Source organism: Embiotoca jacksoni, unplaced genomic scaffold, assembly GCF_022577435.1.
Source record: "Embiotoca jacksoni isolate LCO1_2020_lvr unplaced genomic scaffold, fEmbJac1.0.p SCAF_28, whole genome shotgun sequence".
NCBI classification, from domain to species: Eukaryota; Metazoa; Chordata; class Actinopteri; family Embiotocidae; genus Embiotoca; species Embiotoca jacksoni.
Window position 1 is genome coordinate 3,660,781 of NW_027185379.1, and position 17,984 is coordinate 3,678,764.

The 17,984-nt window shown below is 42.0% G+C and overlaps 1 protein-coding gene across 1 annotated transcript in view; it reads right to left on the reverse strand.

The window, feature by feature from the left end:
- The window catches only part of frem2b (FRAS1 related extracellular matrix 2b), a 51,296-nt gene extending 39,143 nt beyond the window's left edge, over positions 1-12,153 (reverse strand). The window contains exons 1-2 of the mRNA XM_069161345.1: positions 6,999-12,153; positions 5,812-5,901 (exon numbers count right to left, since the gene is read on the reverse strand). Of these exons, the coding sequence (XP_069017446.1) occupies positions 5,812-5,901; positions 6,999-12,009 (5,101 nt within the window). The 5' untranslated portion in view covers positions 12,010-12,153. The remainder of the gene's footprint in view (positions 1-5,811; positions 5,902-6,998) is intronic.
- Between the last annotated feature and the right edge of the window lie 5,831 nt (positions 12,154-17,984).

Genomic DNA, 17,984 nt, shown 5'->3' on the forward strand with positions numbered 1-17,984 from the left:
GTGCGAATATACATAAAAAGGGCGTACAAAAGCTGTGTACTCCGCATCGGGTTCCAATCGTGAAACCCGGGCTCAGCTGAAGAGAGTTGTGACATTCAGCCTCAGCCCAGCTGTCGGAGGCTTATCATGCAGCAGGGCTGACAAGAGCAGCTCCGGCCCACTGCTGGGATTCAGTGGCCAAAAACACATTATCCAGGGTGATTTTGCAAAACTGAACAAAAGCTCTGCTGCTGTGAAAAGAGCGATGTCACAGCAGCAACTGTACCATTACTGTCACTCAGAATTTCTACCGTTTTATGGTGCTGTCAGATTTGTTAAAAAAAAAGTCTCATGAAAACATTTGATACAGTCAGGACCAAAATCAAACATGACACAAATGGAATGCTCTGATAAGAGACTGGCACTTTAATTTGGCCTTCATTATAATTTGGCAAAACATTCCAGGCTTTTTTTGTTTTTTTGTTGCTTCTTTTAAATATATTTCATGCATGTATTCATCAGGTTTTCTATAATTAATATGTGTGGGACTGTCCTCCAAACAGACTACACAAACTTTAGCCTGCAAGCTCTTTTCCACAAAACAGGGATTTTCTCCAAATACTAGAACGAGAACATCCCTGGTTCTGCTACACTGACATCCTAAGGCAATTATGAAGACACATATCACCATCCTCAGAACAAGCCTGGGCCTGGGGTTTCTATACTTTTGGGAATGTGCCTTTGCTTTGTTAACTCTGGCCCCATACACTTAGTTTGGCAGTATTTTAAGACAGGGGGGGAAAAAGAATCATCAAGCAGGGTTCACCTCCTGTTTTCTGAAGGGAAAATTAATTGCGCCAAAGATTCTTCGTGACAATGACCAGAAGGAAAGATACATCAGACATTGTGGTGGCTCTTCTGAATCATTGTCTTTCATTAATACATTTGGGGCTCTTTATTTCCTGTCCCACGCAGCAGACACATCTGAGGAAGCGGAATATGTTTCTGACTAAATATGGACTGTTAGGCAGTACTCAAGAGAAAAATATACTATAAAGGAGGAAGTGAAGTAAAACGCTAACACACAAGCTGATAGTAAACCAACAGTCTTGGCCAAAGCAAACCCAAAGAAAAAGACAGAAAATCCTTCATGTGCTAATTCAATGCATGATTCATAATTGAACAATGAAAGCCCACGTCAACATGTTTTGGCTTAGTGGCTTTTTGGGATGAATCAATCATTAGTAATGGCTTATATCATCTTTTTCTAAGAGGAATTACATTGGTTCAAGTCTGCTAGATCACAATGGATGTTTGATTCCTTTATTGATCGTTTATCACTTCTTTGCTGAGTCACTGCAGCTCTTGCCAGGTATGCCTTCACCTAAGTCATCTCTGCTCTTCACAAACACATTAAAGGAAAATTAATTTGCAGATATATCTCGTTATCCTGCGTTGAAACGAGAAGATGGGGTAATCAACACTGCAAAAATAACTGCAATGCAGACTGGTGAGAAGATTACAACAGAAAGTTATCTACTGACGGCATAAGGGGCCGGCGAGAGACACAAATCACTCTCTAACTAAAACGATTAGCCTAAATCCTTTCTGTAATTCAGTTTTTTCATCCCCAAAGTGAAGCAGCTGTTACCCAGGAATAGCTCTATAATCAACTCCCAGATGTTTTATCACAAAAAAAAATGTCTTTCTATCACAATAAAATGACTATACCTAACATTTTATTAGCTGGTGCACAGATGGACTGTGAAGAAAACCTAACACCCTGAAATCTCTTTAAAACACAACAACCGGACCAGCTATGTAATTTGCAGCATCTTACTGCATACTTTATGAATATGATTCATACCATAGCTCCCAAGGACAGAGGAATGTTATACCCCCCCAAGAAAAGTATAGGAGAGACTGTTTCATTAATAACAGGATAGAAAAACACTGCAAAACTGCACAGTCATCACCTATGCTGTGATGGGGATATTATAGCATACACAAATCCTATACTAACCTCACAACTGCATGTGAGTGCATGTTCTACCTTACGTTTGTTGTGCTCCAGCACGCTATGGGGAGTAAAATAATCCCACCCTAACCTGGAATTAAAGACAAGGGGAGATGAGGGAGATGGAGTGTGCGCTCGGTGTCACAAGTGATTACACACAGATAACATGAAGGATGTTGACAACCAACATATCAGATGTTACTGCCAGCCCAAAAGGTTCAGAGGATTTATAAGTCTGAAGCACTCATGGTGACCTGAACTTATCTTGTTTCATGAAGCAGAAATAACAAACAACAAATGCTTGTTGAGGTGGGCTCTGCAGAAATGCGTTAGAAACTGGAGAGGGGAAACATTCCTCTCTTTTTCGAGGGTTTAAATGAAAGAAAAAGTGCTCCAGTCAGGAATTTGTTCTATTTTGTACACTACAAACTGAATGACTGACTTAAATTCTTTCTGCTTCTTAATCTGAATAAGTCTCATTAATAAAACGGGAAACATGAGGGAACTGAACTTTTTGTGGAGTTTGACCTTCAGAGATGGCAAATTGTTGTATGCACCAAGCAATTAATGATCTTTTTCTGCTGCTGTCACTCAGTGAAGGAAAAGAAATAAGGTGGTTTGTGCGTCTGGAATGAAAAACAAAGACCGCAGCAGTGTGTCTGTCATTACGGACATCCGTGATGATGATTGACTGGCTGGAGGCAGACAGGGGTTTAGCTCCACAAACAACTGCATGGAAATGCCAGGGCTTGTGTGTGCTCAGGTAAGCTCACCTCAATGCACCTGAATCCCCAGGAGACAAGGGGAGGCCTGGAGTCCACCGAAACACGGCAATTAACTGACTCAGAATGACAAGGGCAGCCCCCCTCCCACGCACACGCATGCACGCACACGCACACACACGCACACACACACACACGCACACGCACACCAATCTTGTTCTAAACAAGACACTTTCTCAGTTATTAACCGGGTTTCAAGGTCCTGCCTCTGTTCGTGACTGTGCTGTCCAGGTGTGATGTTTCTCTAAAACCGTGAACAGATACCCACAAATTAATACGTGTAGTTTCAGTCCTCTGTGATGAATCATTCAAAGCTTTGACAAGCTTCACAAATAATGACACACACACACAAACAGCTCTTGGAAAATAAGCCATGTCATCTCCTTTTTGGTGAAAGCATCTTAAGCACCACAGTAAAAAACAAAAAATAAAAAAATAAAAAACAGCACTCGGTGGCAGCTTCTGAAATGAAAAATAAACTGCAGACAGGAGAAAATTACACATAAAGTCCTGAAATTACCAACAATTAAATGGCTGCAGACTGTTACAAAAAATGCACAGAATCATTTTGAAGTAAATTCAATAATTTTCTGTTTTCTTTACACCCCAACAAGGTTAAAAGTAATGTTTAGGTCAGACTTTCAGAATCTAACTAATCACAAAGCACTTTGGGATGTGGTCAAATTTTTAATTTATATTGAAAAGTATCTGTTGTCTTTAAGTAGCCAAGTTAATTGGGGGAAACACTTAAAATGTTATTTTAAAACTTAATTTGTCGAACTAAACAACAATTTACTTCGTATTCGTCATCCTTTTTAGTGGTTCTTAAACATCACCTGCCCACTTAAAAGGTCGTTACTTCAAATTCAACTGGGCCAAACACTAGACGAGAGAAAGTCAGGTCCAACATCACATCATGGCTATGAATCTGCTATTCTCAGTGAAAACGGAGTAGGAAGCAGCAGATGCATCGCCGCAGAGAAGCAGCTGACCTCCTGGCAGCTCAATTTAAGACTGACTGTGCCCTGTTACAAGACAATCCATCTGCTCCAGAAGCTATGATCTCAGCTCCAGCAATTAAAACAACTTTGTGGTTAGAAGTCAGACTGCCAAGAGTAAAAGTGCCAACAGTAAATTAGTGTCCTGCCCTGTAATAAGTGCCGGTTGTAAGTGTCTGTATATTTGTATTGAGAATGGAGGCAGCAGAAATCCTAAAACAATCAGTTATGTGGTGCACTAATCCCACGGGAATTCTCCTGAAGGAGGCAACAAATGTCCGACCACCATGCTCATATAATTCCTACATACTGTAAAGACAATGACCACTGAACTAAAATACACACTGTACAAAGGCAAAAAAATTCTGGTATAAATTCATCAGCAGTAAGCACATGCATATACTTAAAACTCTGCATACATTCATGTTTCCTCACAGCTGTTGGCACAAACTGCTGGAATCCCACTGAACAGCTGCGACATGAAAAGTAACTTTTCCCCCTGAAAGCATTGCAAAGTACAGTTGGTATATTTCCCAATGAGCTTGAAGTGAAGAGGAGATGGTTTTCCACTGCTGAACGTAACATGGAGCAGCTGTGTGCCAGTGCACACTATTCAGCCCCTCCACAACACGGCTGTTCAAAGAGCTGCAGGCTCTGTCTGGGGATTTAGGGCAGCCACCAGCACAGCTTAAATCTTATTAAAAAAATGTTCACTTACTGCCTCACAAGCTGCAGTGCAGTATGTGTTGAGTCCTTTATGGATGGGTCATCCCATTGACTATGCATTAATTTGTTAAGCCATTTAGGTAAAAAGCAGAATTTCCATGTCAAAGAATGACATTTTAGACGTGTGCTGACTGTTCTAGCACATTGTAACTGCAGGCAGAGTAAGACAAAAGCGTTTTTTGAATTTGAATTTTGAATGTAGTGGGTGCTGAAATTTGTTTTTATCTAATTGCCAGCTGTGGAAGATAAACTACTAGTGCAGGATACAATTATGTCATCAGGCATCAAGCAAGCTGCAAAGAGAGAGAAAGTGACAGAGAGGGAGAGAAGCCCGCAGAAATCCATGACAAATAACTCAAGTGAAACAAAAATAAAGGGTATGAGGGAACCTCATTCCGCAACAAAAGAGGGCTGACATTTCAGCTCAGGTAAAACACTGTCATCCAGACCAGCTTCTGCATTTAAGCCATTAGCACTCCTTCTATCTGTTGCTATTCATTTGAACCTGTCCACTACGAAGCTGAAGCCATAGATTAGTCCTTAGAAATGAGAACACGGGTACAGGGGCCCACTGAGGTGCTGGTGGGAAAAGAGGGCTCCTATTAGAGTGGTCCTTTGTGCTCACTCATCACAGCTGAGGGGCAGCAGAAAGGACACACAGTCAGGCACGCTGCTTCTGCTAATCGTCAACACCAGGCATGATAGCCTCCAAGCATTCACTGAGTCTGCACCCAGTTACATATCTGCAGTAAAGGGAAGCTCTTCGCTAATTGCTCTTCTAATTAGATACTTGCTGAAGTGATCATTACTTTCTAATAATCAATAGTGATTATGGGTGTTTTCTAGAACACTGGCCTACACCGACGATATATTTGTAGTAAGACTAACAAGACTGTTCAGATAAACTTTTAATAAGCGTGGGAGCGCTGACATTCAATGTTTTTTTGTGAGCTTCTGGTTGAATGGGAATCAACAGAGCAGGGCAGAGACAAAAGCTATCTATAAACAGTACATCTTTCCTTCTTATTTCCTCCGTTTCTTTTTCCCCATCCATTCTTCAAATAAGAAACCGTGTGAAGTTACGGTTTAGGAATTTTTTTGCACATGCGGTTTGCTTGGTGAAGTTACTTAATTGGGAAATTGTGAATCAAAGCAAGCCATTCCCATCTCCTAAGGTTCAGTTTTAGACAGTGTAAAATTAAATGTAATATTTCAGCCTCTGGAGTTGGCATAACAAGGACTCATTTCAAACCTAACGGTTATCACACAAGATAACTTTCAGACGGGATGTTTAAATAAAAGAACTCACCGCTGTCCTCGATGGAGAAATGAAAGATGTCGTTCGTAGAATTGTCGCCATCCCTCAGAACATAGCATATGTTCATGTCATCAATTTCAGCTGAAAAAGAGAACATTTGCATTAATAACCTTGTCATCCTTCTCACAAAAGTTCAGAGCTATTATTTAACTTAAAATAACAAGTCAGAAGATGTGATCAGTTGTGTTTTTGTCACAATATTTGCTTTCAGAGGCAGACTGTGATGAGATGTGCAAATCTGACACTGTCAAGGGACTCCGAAAGAAGAAACTGCCTGTTAAAAAGGGGGCTATGTATCTATAAGACTCCTGTATGACCCTAAACATGAAGAATGGCTCGACTCTCTGGGCTCTATTACCGTGGTCTGTTTACCAGCCTGATAGTTTGGTGCTTTGGTGCGAAGTTTACACCCTTGCTGCCTTCAATATTTGATGTCAAAATATCTCCCTGCAAAGGGGCCAAAGCATAAAAATGCATAGCCAAAAATGTTAAAGTGCCCAGAAGAGAGTCTTTATTCACCATCTGTTTACTCTTGTGAAAACTCTTGAAATATTGAACAGGCCTCCAGGGAAAAGCATCACACAGTGGCTCATTTATAAAAGCATGGACATTGACTGTACACTACAGCCGTGATGTTTACCATTTAATATAGCCCCTCTGGTCTGTTTGAAATGTAACTGCTGTGCTGCACTGCGTTGCTTACAAAGCCAGCGATTTGCTTTCAGCCAGACTACCATGACACTCTCCCCCTTTGGCATGTTTGCATGTTCACATTATCCATCTTCATGTCTGTACTTCACTAAATTTGGGTTAGAAAATATTACTTGGGCAGTGTACAAATCACCAACAGTTCTCTCCCAAAGTGAAATAAATTAGAGGCTGTGTGAAAAATGCTCCTCTCTGGTGATATGTGGTCAGCCTGAGGCACTGGCATACTTCATCTCTGTAAATAAGAGCTCTCATGAGTGAAAACAAAAAGCTTTATGTTTGAACTCAGCATTTTTTCAGGCATCAGATGGGGAGTAAATTTAGCAGTAAATGTAAAGTGAGTTTAAGATTGGCATCAAAATACCTCTGAGAAACAGAAAATGTCTCCAGTGTAAGTCTCTCTGCAAAAGATTACAAACCCAGAGGCATGTCACAGGATTGCAAAGTAGTTTAAAAATCAGCTCTCTTACCTTGTGTGAAGGACGTGACGGTGGCATTTCCTCTGCCAAGGTTGATCAGGTAGCCGTGTTCCGGGGCAACAGTAATCCTGAAGGTCACAGAATCCTGAATGCTGTCTCTGTCCTCTGCTCTTAGAGACCTACTGGTGATCACAAACCCAGAGTGACCCGTCTCCAGAACGCGTAATGTCGGGGCACCCTTGTTCACTAGCACCTGCGGTACCCCATTATCCACTGGAAATATAGTAATCTTCATCACTTGGGGCTTTCGAGTCTCAAACACGGTGTCAGGGAAGACGTAGAAGTCTGTGTGAGTGCCATCAGTGACGGTGAAGGAGAAACTGTCCTCTGCACTCTCTGTGCCATCATGCTTGTAGCTGATCAAGTTCTCATTCAGGTCCTGCTTTGTGAAGGAGGTGACAGGCCGGCTGTTGTTGAGGAGCAGGCGACCGTGAACTGGGATTTGAGTGACTGTGAATTTCAAGCGCCGGTCGACGGTGTCTCTGTCCTCAACTGTTAGCTCGAAAGGTGTGATGAGTTTGTTTTCTCCCTCAGTCACCACCAGGCTGTGAACTGTCACTACAGGCTTTTTATTGTCCACGTCGGCGATGGAGACGCGGAAAGTGCGGAACACTGGGTTGTAGCCATCAGTCACTTCGAATTCAAAGCTATCCATTTTCACTTCGTCGTCAGCGGTGTGGATGTAGTAGATTTTGTTGCCAGCCAGCTGAAGCTGTGTAAAGGAGGAGATGGGCATCCCAGGTGTGTCTGTGCACTCCAAGTGTCCTCTCATTGGAGCTCGGGTGATTGTGAAAACCAAGTGCTCATCTGGGCTGTTGAGGTCACTCGTACTGAGAAGGTCTGTTGTCAAAGTAACCCTGCCGCCCTCCTTAAGGGACACACCTTTACTGACCACATCAGGGAATACCATGTCAATGCCACCAACAGTGACATAGAAGTATCTGTCAATCAAAGGGTTGATTCCATCCGTGACATCAAATTTGATGAGGTCTCGAATTCCCTCTTGCCCGTTATGGATGTATACAATCAAACCTTGATCCACTTCATTCTGCGTAAAATTCATTCCGACTGTGATATTTTGCAGTGTCCCGAAAGGCATTGTTTTCTGTAGATAGCCCTGACCAGGCCCATATCGAATAATGTAAGTAAGCATGCTATCCTCCGAGTCCAGATCCGTAGCTTTTAAAACATCGCTGTTGATAACTTTCACGTCACCTATTTCAATTTCAAGGCCATCATTGATCGCCATCCTTGGGGTTTCGTCATCCACGGGTATGATCATAACTATCACCGTTTTCTCCACGCTGAACTTTCCATCTGTGAGAACAATATCAAACGTGTCCTCTGTGGTCTCTGAATCATCATGCTCATACACAATGCTGGAGGCCTCCCTGATCTGATCCAAGGTGAAGTTAAAGACGGGGACAGTCCCGGTGGTGAGCTGATTGAGAATAAATCCGTGCTTGGGGGGTTTGGTGATGATAAATGTGAGCTGATCAGAGGGGAGATCTCCATCAGCACCATTTAGAATGGGAGTGTCGATAACAATGTTCATGCCCTCCATAACTACAAACTCTCTCATGTAAATCTCTGGCTTTTCATCATTAGAGGGGATTATGGAGATAGGGAAAAAGTGCCTTTCAGAGAAATTGATGCCATCAGAGCATCTAAACGTAAACCTGTCCTCTATTGGCTCGACTCCTTTGTGAATGCTTTGAACATAGTAAATGTTATTCTGTCTGATGTCCTTGATGGTAAAAGCACTAATAGCTGTTCCAGACCTGGATTTCTCAGAGCCTGGGGCTGGGGAGATATTTTCCACGTAGCCTGAAGTTGGCTGTACGATGATTGTACAAAGAAGGTCATCGTTGGGGGTGTCGACATCATCAGCGCTTATATGAAGAATCTGAATGACATTCTTCTCTCCCTCAACGACAGTGAACTGAGGCCCCACAAAGACCTCCGGAGCCTGGCTGTCCAGGGGAAGAACAGTCACGTGCACTCTGACACCTGTGATCTTATTTCCCCCTACAGTCCACTCATCGGACATGTCTGTCAGAGTGAGATTGAAAAAGTCCTCCTTTGTGGTCGAGCCTATCTCGCCGCTGGTATGAGCATAGACCACAAGGCCGTTAATGACATCTGCCTGCGTGAATGTTCCAGATGGGACACCTTTCACCAGGATTTCTCCTAAAGTTGGAGGGTCCTCAACAATGAAGGTCAAGCGGAGGTCATCAGTGTCCTCGTCTCGTCCCTGAATGACGTTACTCGTGATTTCTGTTGCTCCATTTTCCAGAACATCTATGTAGGAGCCGATGGTTCCCACTGGGAGATTAATAGTTGGAGTCTCATCGTCAACTGGCTTCACAGTAATCTTTATAGTTATTGGAAGAATGTGTACTCCGTCACTGACATCTATTTGTATTGAATCAATCGTTGATTCATCTCCGTTATGGATGTATGAAATTCTGCCATTTCCAATATCCTGTAAACTGAAAGTGTCTCCTTTTGTCATATCGGTAAATATAAACTGGATCTGCCCGTGCAGTGGTGGCTGAGTGATCGTGAAGGTTATCATTTTGCTATCCGTGTCCGTGTCCGAGGTGTCCAGCTCAGCGCTTGTGAGGATGTGTGTGCCACGTTCAAGTACAGTAAACCCAGAGTTCGTTATTTGAGGCGGCGTGTTGTCCACAGGCTTCAAAACTATAGTGAAAACTCCTTCTACACTGTTTCTAGAAACATCCTCCACCGTGTACCTAAACTGCAAAATATGAGTTGTAATTCCGAGCTCCAGATCCGGTGGTTTGTAAGCTATTTTATGGTGATTAATTTGTGCCTGAGTGAAAGTTGTGACTTCAGTGTTTGGCGTTTCAGTTAAAACAAGAGCTCCTAATACAACAGGGCTATTCTCATCTGTGTCCGTCGGAAACTGGATGATTGTGTATTTGAGATCCCGATCTTCTGAGTCAAGGTCAGTGTACCGGAGGAATTTCTTGCGGAAGAAAGTGAGCTGATATTCATGCACAGTCATCTGCAGGGTCGTGTCAGAGTACAGTTCAGGTGGGAGGTCGTCAACGGGGAGAATTTTGACAATGAAGGAGCTCTCAGTTGATTGATTTGGTGGATCATTGTCATCTTGAACTCTAAACACAAACTGATCCATGACTGTGCTCGTGCTGTGCGGCCCAATGTGCTTGTAGAACAGTTTCCCATCAGTAATATCCTGCTGCAGCCACTCAGTCACTACTTTCTCATACATTTCATCCTCCGTATTAAACTTCCAGGTTGATGGGTCCTCTGGAGCCTCAGACTGACGCAGCATCACCTGCCCCACTGTTGAAAAAGGGAGCTCTATTGTGAATTTGATTGTTGAATCCTCTGAGTCAATGTCTGCCGCACTGAGCATGAGGGAGGAGATTGGCATCATTTGGTTTTTGAACAGAACCAAACCGGTGTTGGCGTTGATAATGGGAGGCTCATCATCTGTTGGTACAACAGTGATAGGAAACAGAAACTCCACCTCATTTGTGCCATCTGTCATTCTGAAAATAATATTGTCACTGTATGTGTCACTGCCGTCATGTTGATAAATGACTACTCCAGCATCGAGGTCAGCTGGGGTGAAAAACTTCTTCCTGGAGCCCAGAACAGTCAACTCTCCGTGCCTAAGACCATCAATAACAGCAATTTTGACATTATCTAAATTGTCCTCATCACTGATTTCCAGGTTCTGTGAACTGGACAAAGGCCTGGACTGACCCTCGTACAGTAACTGTCCAGTATTCCTAGTAACCACGGGGGCCAGCGTGTTCATAGGCTTAACAACAATCATGAAAGCAAAAGGGTCTGACACGACCCCCTCTGTGTCCACAACCTCAAACTCAATCTGGAAAATCCGCTCTGTGTCTGAATCCACAGCAGGGGGTTTGTAGGCAATCTTCAGCTCTTTCAGGTCTCCTTGGTAAAATGAGGTTATTGGTAAATTCCTATCATCTGTGCTCACTATGTAGCCCTCCTCAAAGGACAGGGGGGATGTGATGTTGAATATTAATTCATCAGGATTAGACTCAACATCCTCTGCAGCCAACATATCAGTGGTTATTGCTGTCATGACAAACTGGTCTACTTCCATCATCATCATTGCAACAAAACTGGGTTTAGGGGGGGTGTTGTCTTCTCCCTCTCTGATTCTGGCCAAAATCTGGAAAAATTCCTGCTTGAGCAAATTGCCTTCTTTGTCTTGTAATTCCACAACCATGGGAATGTAATCTCTGTTTGGTGACTTCAAAGCGAAAGTATGCTGATAACGAGTGTTCATTTTAAGAAATTCGTCACAGTCCACCATTGTTCCCAGGCTGTCCTCGTCTACAAGTTTCCCATACCTGGGCAGCACGCTGCCGCTGGAGAGGGAGGCGACTTTGCATTGTTGTGCGCTTCTATCGTAGGTGAATTCTAAAATGTTCCTATCGATGGGGTTACTTGTGCTGAGCAGTTTCTCCACAGTGAGCGGCATGTTTTTCGTCAACACTTCCAGCTGTGTGAAAATAACCTGCACCTCCATCATAAAGGGGATTATTATTGTATCCGTTTGGGTGTCATACCTGAGCTGCAACCTCACTCTGTCCCTCGGAGGACTCCTGGAGCCAAAGTGAGAATACTTCACGTCGTTGGGGCCGAATTCACACGGAAACTTTTTCGGAGACAGGTGTCCAGGCCTTAGAGACAAGGGATCATTGTCCAGCACTGTTATGCTGCATCTATCATCGGGCTGAACTTGGATAACCAAATCGTTGATAGGTTCAATGAAGACCGATCTCCCGAAAGGCACGCGGATCCCATTATTGGCAACCAATATCGTGTCCTCTGACAGCTCGGACCTCAAGGCGTACGATAATCCATAGCTGTCAAAAACCTGTGCAAGCGCATCACCTGTCAGAATCACAGCAAGCACAATGAAAGCAGCGCCAGTCCCGTGCAGATGCGGGGGAATAATCCAAGCCATTTGTAGAGTGGAACCGCAGCGGAGACGCGTTGAACTTTGCGCACACACCCGTGGAAACTACGTACCTCGGTTAAAGTTGCAAGAGTATAAAATCGGAGTTGGAAAAAATCACGCAACTACGGGCACTGAGGTGCACCATTCTCTCACAGCTGCCGTGCACTGCTAATCTAAACTTCATACTACGGTTTTGCTGGAGTAAGGAGCGCCACGCCCTCCTCTCAGCCAATTGGTCGATATCTCCGCTGGAACGCGATTGTCAGGTTTTAAATGGACGAGTCTTGTGTCAGTCTGTGCTGAGAAAAGGATGCCGCGCAGGATGGACCTCATCGGGTTCGATAAGGAAAAAGAAATGAAGAGGTGATATTTGGATGTGATGCATCACTTAGTCTGCAGCCTGCTGTACGACTTGCAATGCAAATAATGTCAGAATTATTTAATTTCAACACTTCTAAAGCACAACAAACTCTTTCATGTATGTCAAATGTTATTTAAAAAAAATGTCAATCCCTCCAGAACATTCCTAAACATAAGGGAAATTAACCAAAAGCTGTATAAATGGATGCGTAATCCTGATCTGACTGGAGAAGAGCTTTATCTCCCTCTCCTGGTCGATGCTGTTGAGGAGGGAGGATGCCCTGCACACATCCATCATTGAAACTCATACTCTGTCTTCGATATCAATTTCCCCTTAAGTTTTTCCTGAACCCTGAATCTGTCAAACAAAACTCTGTTTTGACACGGGATTCTTATATCAGGTTTAGCATTGCGCATGAGGTGTCACTATTAATGTGAATTATTGGACAAGAATAGAAGTCAGAAATGTGAGGCACTGCATAGACTCTGTGGAAGGGCTGCAGTGCATAAATTAGACTGTGTCCACTCTCATGCAATGGAGCCAGAAATACAGGATGTCATCTCAACACATTTCACCCTTATAGGCAGATTGAAGGTTCCGTTAATTGGAGTCGTGCAGTGACATTTTCCTATTTCCTGCTGGTTCTCACCACAGTTCCTCCAGGTGTCAGACAGCTTCCCCCCAGCAGAGCATTTTCTGACATGACTTTTCACAAGTCCAATCATGATACTGCACCACTTATCTGGAGAACCAGCTTTGATTAAGAGAACACAGACAAAGATACTACACAACACACCAGAACAGGTCAAAATGACTGAATTATATAAAAAGGAGGTTTTGGATCACAGAGCACTGCTGCACACCCTGATAAGAGTCACAGATCTGTTACAATGAAATGGGTGTAGTTTAACAATGTTGAACTGAGAGATCAAGCCATGCTAAATCCCTAATCTCTGTATTTATACTGTTTTCACATTCAATTCAATTATCTTCAAAAAAAAAAGGGGGGTATTTATATAACATGTCGTTGGTATGTACACCTGCAAGTACGGCTGAACTGTATGTTCAATCAACCCTACAGCCTTTGTAGCAACCCCAGAGCTTCACATTGCTCAGAAGAATTTACTTCAACCTGGCTCAAGTTCCTTTTATCTCCCTTAGATGATTGTCATTCCATCTACAAGCTCGTGGGTGCAACCATTGTGTTTGCACCCACCTATAGTTGAGCATTAACGAAATACAAACCATTGTACAGCTGGCATGTGTTGAAATCTGTCCACAGTTGGCACAAACCTCACACAGGAGTTGCACTGGACACTGTTGACAGGGTCCAATTATAAATATAGCCCAGCAAACTGCAAGGCAAAGCCCCCAGGCCTTGACAGCTCCTAGTTACAAGAGAAAATGAAAAAGAAGATGAATAGAACTTTCTGACAGCAGCGACAGCACAGAGGGAATTGGATCACACCAAACCTTCTAGCTTATTTTTGAGGTAGGGGAAGTTTGATGATATTCTGTCATATCACATTTATATCAAATTGATTGTGAATGACCTATCCTTCTTAGTAGATAGAACTGTCAGTCTATAAAGGTGCAAAAAATTGTGATCACACTCCTGAAATGTAGAAGATTTATTACCGGGCAGAGACACACGGTACAGGTGGGAGTAAAGTGGAAATTTTGCTGTTCAGCTCACTTTTGTAAACAACAACAGATGATTTTTGGGTTGCTCATTCATTTAAAGTTTTCTCACAGCCGAATGCTGAAAACAAAGTATTCAAAGCACTTTGTTCAGGAGCTCATCTATTCTTTTGTGGCTGTTAGCACTCAAGAACGCGGTTGGTTTTGCTTTGTGCTGACTTTGGTGACAGCTAACTATGCTTCTACCAGCAGTCCAAAGATACCGACTGCCTGGAGGAAAACAATAAAAAAGATATTTGCAGTAGATGCATCCATAATCTAAAAATATTCTGCTTTTCTTTTTGTTTACCTTGGTTCTAACTTCCAATTTTCTCTCAGCTGAACGCATCTTGTCATTGCACAGCGCAAACAGGCCAAACACTGGGAGACTTGCATTGCCTCCTGTCAATGACACCACTGTAATTATAACTGTGTTAACAGAGATATACATCATGTAATGTGCCTAGAGCTCTGAGATGCGACATCAAGTCAACATGATACTTGGATAATGAGGTGCTGCAGTAAGGACCATCTGTGTGTTGAGTCTGAGCTCAGAACTGCAGCCAAACTATCTCCTCATATTGCTCTGTTATACTGTCTTAATAATTGTACCCAAAGACGTGCTTGTATTGTATTTAGTATTATATTATTTTAGAGTGACTGTGGTACAGTGGCTGGAAAGTAGCCTTAATGTGGACTGTCTTAATTGAATAATAAATAATACAGTTGTTAATGTCCAATATCATTTCTGGATAAAATATGAATCAAAACAATATCTCAAATCAATTATATAAAATGTTTCCCAAAATGCAGAGCTACACAGAATCAATAGTATCAATATTTTCACTATTTGTTCTCTCTGTAAATTCTCCTCTTTTGCTAGAAAATCTCTTGATATCTGTCTCATGTGGTGTTACCCCACTGTTTGTCTGTGTTGCTAGTGACTCCATTCTAACAATTGCTTGGACTTATCAATACTATTTTTGCTTGTGGTTATTCCCCAGAGACAATACAACCCTGGCCTCACTGATTATATGAAAGCTATTTTAGTTCATTACATCTCTGCCAGACACAATTCTTCTGAGCTGACGCTCGATGCTGAAACGGTGGCAGTGGCTCCTCTGAAAACTTCCCCTATAAAAGAAAATTGTGGAACCTATAGAAGCATAACGCACACTCAACCGACAGCCAAATCCATCTTTCCCAGCTTATGTTCCTCTTGGGATACTACAGAACTAAAAAGGCAGCTGAGCCAGTCAAGTTAAATCATACTCTTTGTTTGCGCTCTCAAATTCCCCAGGCGTGTGTGGGCCCATGTATTAGGACTATAAAATATGGCCAGAGCCATCATACTGCTTACAAAACAACTAAAGTTTATTTACGGCATGCTTTTAACAAATAGGTTCATTGCAAAGTACTTTGCAAGATGTTCAAAAGAGGAAGAACATATTCTAAGAATGGGGACAAGCGCTTGCATGTGTGTAAAATGAAGCTCAGGCCACATTATGTTGGCCTCCTCTTAAATCACAGCCAAATCAAAGACTGTTGCAATTTATTAGCCACCTGCTTGGCTAATAACTCCGATTGACAGTAGACAGTGCTTCAAATATGGATTTTGCTGGGAAGTTGCAGTTTCTAATATGTGGATGCTTCGCAGAAATCTTCAGTCCTGACGGCACAGAAGATGTATACATTCACCACAACAGTTTGAAAGTGGATGCCCAACATTAGTGTCATTAATTTTGCATCTGTCATAAAAGTGAAATATGGTTACAATCTCCCTTCCTGTGTTTTTGTGTTGAATAATGGCCAGAAAAGTCTTTATGCTAAATATTATGATGTCACAGTGAAGTTTGACTCTTTGAATATAAAATGTCATCACTTCATCATTGACCTTGACCTTTGATGAAATGAGCAATGTGCCAAATTCAAGGCTATGGCTATCATATCATAGCATAGTCAAAATAATAAGGCAGAGAATCAGGACCAAAGAACAGGGACTAGTGACTTAATAGAAATTAGAAACATAAAAAAAAATAGCTAGGCTAGTATAAATAGTGGGAGGGCTAATGGGGAAATAAGAAATGTGTAGAGAGGTGTAGGGAATCGTGATTATGATTGGTAGGAAAGTAGGACAGCATTTGGCCTGTGGAAATTCTAATTGACATGCTATTTTAAGTTCACAGAATGGTGTGTTAGTTTTCATGACAAAGGTGCATGCTGTCCAGAAAAGATGGTTGTTCCCTAAAGATTTTAAATTATAAAAGGCTATGAAATAGTTCAAATTAATTCCAATTCCAAATTAATTGTTTTAACTGAACCCAGTTTCTGCACCAAATATAACAAAATCACTTTATCTTTGAGAGCAATTAATGCTTTGATGTTGTTGCATTCTTGCTGGGAGACTCGTTACAGAGATGTTAATAAAGTGTGATCTGTGATGCTGTGCCTAAAATCGTCTGCAGTGGAGCAGTGCAAAAGTAACTGTAGGGGCACCAGGACGCTGTCAAAACACCCTTCAATATATTCTAACTAACCTGACTGATAAGTTTGCAGTTAAGGACACAAGGAACCACCAACCAGCAGATATTAAGCCATTCATCCGTCACTGAAAACTGTGTTTCTGACTGCAGTCTTTTATAAGTTATTAAAACTCAAAAATCATGGGCTTCCTGTGGTGATGTATTCACCTACAGGTCAGGGGTTACATCATTTAATGGGATTGCTGTCGGCTACCCCATAGGCCTTTCTACTCCTGACGAGCTTTCAAACTAAGAGGCACTTAATGTGCATGCCTTCCCTGTGAGCTGAACTCATTTATACCGCTCAACAAGAAAGAGAAATGAGAATTCACCTGGTGGGAGTCACTGTGTGACATCTGCACATTGTCGTGTTATCAGCAGAAAAATTTGATAATAACATTTCATACGTGATTATTGGGGGGGAGGGGTGGAATTGTGTTGTGTAAGACCTTCAGCACTGAGAGAAAACTCTGGAAAAATGAATTATAGATAATAAAAATGACAGCTCACCAAATCTATTTGTACCTCATCTGTAGAGGACTCGTTTATTAGTCTATTTTATCCTCCACAACCAATCCGAGTCTCTGGATTTTTAAGAGGTGAATGCACTCTCTTTGCTGTTTGATCTAAAGTTGGGGACTAAGTCAGCAAAACCATCGAGATGAAACAGAGTGCATGCACTTAGATGCTCACGAAAAAGCTGCACACACTGCACATGTGGGGACAACAGTGAGTTCATTTGGACTGCGTTTCACAGATAGCATTATTATTATTAAGATTTACTTTTTAAAAATAAAACAAACCATATTTCATTGTATTTACTCTGACATAATGACATTTACTGCCACAAAGTGACAGCATATTTGTGGGTGTCTATTGTTCCAATAATCTGGGGAATGTCTCGTGTGTTCCCCTGCCAAGCTGTAATTGACTTAATCTTTCCATTATCCCCTACGTGCCAACCGTCATCTGTCAAAGTTAACTGCTGTAACAAGGTGCTTTTCATGCTTCCTGATAGATGTGAGTTTTAGCTATGAGACTTCAGGGTGATTTTTAACCCACTGACCGCCAGCAGAACATGCAGACAAACATACATTAGTACCACACACACACCTCTCCTGCTGACAACTCTAATAAGCACCAAGCTTTCCTTCTGTCAGGTAATGGGGAGTTGTTGATCTCACTGAGCTTAGTAAATACTCCCGCAGACAGACATAAACAGAACCTATAACCTCCGTGCATCATCACTTCTCCACAGGTAACTGCGATAACAAATCCCTGCAGAGTCCATGGATACAATTATAATCGCATCAGTAATACATATAGAATGAGATAAAAACAACAGTTCTTTTTAAAAACATTTTTTTATAAGAAAGCTATTTAAATGTGTAAAATTAGCATACAATGTTTATACATTT